Below are 1285 nucleotides of genomic sequence, written 5' to 3' on the forward strand. Positions count from 1 at the left end.
ACATTTTCTCTGTTCTGGGAATCCGGCTCAAGTCTGAGAAGGTGCGTATTCTTCCATATCTTGGATGCTGCACCACCTCCACCCAGACCCGAGTATCATCGGCCCAGTCCTCCGAGCTGACTGGTTCTCCAGCCAGCGTGCCTGGGCACGGGGCTGTACCTTTTCTCTCGGTGTGTTCTCGGGCGGTAGCGTGCGCGATGACTCCTTTCATAGAGCGTGTTGTGGAAGACGGTCAACCCCGCTTAGTCGCCTACTTACCAGCCATCGAGAACGCCAATGTTATCCTCACCGAGCTGCTAAAAGACGTCTCCCGCCCACCGATGATGCCATCATACACAGTAAGCTTTTAGGAATGTCTGCTCTCGGTAAGGCCTCTCTGGCCTCTGACAAGGATGTCACTGTCGTTTGTCAACCGGTACTGATCGACAAGTGGGACCAATCGATCCGTACTTCCAAGCAATGTACATTTCCTCTCAGCGATGTTGAGCTCAAGAGGTATCGCCTTACTATCATCGACTGTCGCCCACTTAACAACTTTCGGCTACTAGTGGATGCTGACGCTACCTTTCTGTTCATGCCGGTCGACGGTGCTCAAGGCACCAGTTGCAAGGGTAACGAGGAGCACGTCTACAAGCAGTATCAGCTCGGTACCATTGTGCTTCTGCGTGATATTCCGGGTGAACACACGGGTTATTGGAGTAAAGTTCATCTCGAGGATGCCTACGGTGCTCTCCGCGTTTCAACTGCTCTCTCACGGCTGTCCGGCACTGTCAGTATTAACTTTAATGGCCAACAGTATGTATAGAGGTTGAGAAGCCTCGCTCAAGGCTGGCGATGGGCTCCCCTGTAATTTCAACTGGCAATGACCACTATCATGGATGGAGATACTAACCCGGCCCTTGCCAGAGCCGGATCGAAGGCCTCAGTCATGCATGTTCAAGACGATATTTTGATCGCCAGTTGTGACATTGACGCCGGTGACCGGGCGTTTATTATCGTCACTGATATTCTACAGCGACGTGCTGGTTTTATCGTCAATTGCGTCAAGCCCCAACCTCCTGGGAAGGTCGCTGGCTTCTGTGGTCTCCAACTTTGTGCGAAGATCTACCGGCCTACGCCAAGCCGCAGGGAGTTTACTGAAGCCACCTACACTGTGGCTCTAAATGACTCCATCAACTGTAATCCCAACAGAGGCAAAAGAGGTAAGAAGAAAGCTGCTACCACGGGCAATCAACTGAGGGACCGTCGTCTACAGTGGCTCAGAAGCTGGTGTGGTGTCCTCAAC

At 52.5% G+C, this 1285-nt stretch overlaps 2 protein-coding genes across 2 annotated transcripts; both read left to right on the plus strand.

Moving 5' to 3' along the window:
• Positions 1–352: 352 nt before the first annotated feature.
• On the plus strand, positions 353–805 carry Pmar_PMAR008340 (hypothetical protein; the record flags this gene model as incomplete). The annotated part of the gene is made up of 2 exons (XM_002771300.1): positions 353–429; positions 478–805. 2 exons carry the CDS (start codon positions 353–355, stop codon positions 803–805), a joined length of 405 nt encoding a protein of 134 aa, XP_002771346.1.
• Positions 806–862: 57 nt separating this feature from the next.
• Pmar_PMAR008341 (hypothetical protein) lies at positions 863–1202 on the plus strand (the record flags this gene model as incomplete). The annotated part of the gene is made up of 1 exon (XM_002771301.1): positions 863–1202. A coding segment is annotated over one exon (340 nt), but the record flags the coding sequence as incomplete, so codon positions are not given.
• Between the last annotated feature and the right edge of the window lie 83 nt (positions 1203–1285).

This window comes from Perkinsus marinus (genome assembly GCF_000006405.1).
Source record: "Perkinsus marinus ATCC 50983 genomic scaffold scf_1104296963108, whole genome shotgun sequence".
NCBI classification, from domain to species: Eukaryota; Perkinsozoa; order Perkinsida; family Perkinsidae; genus Perkinsus; species Perkinsus marinus.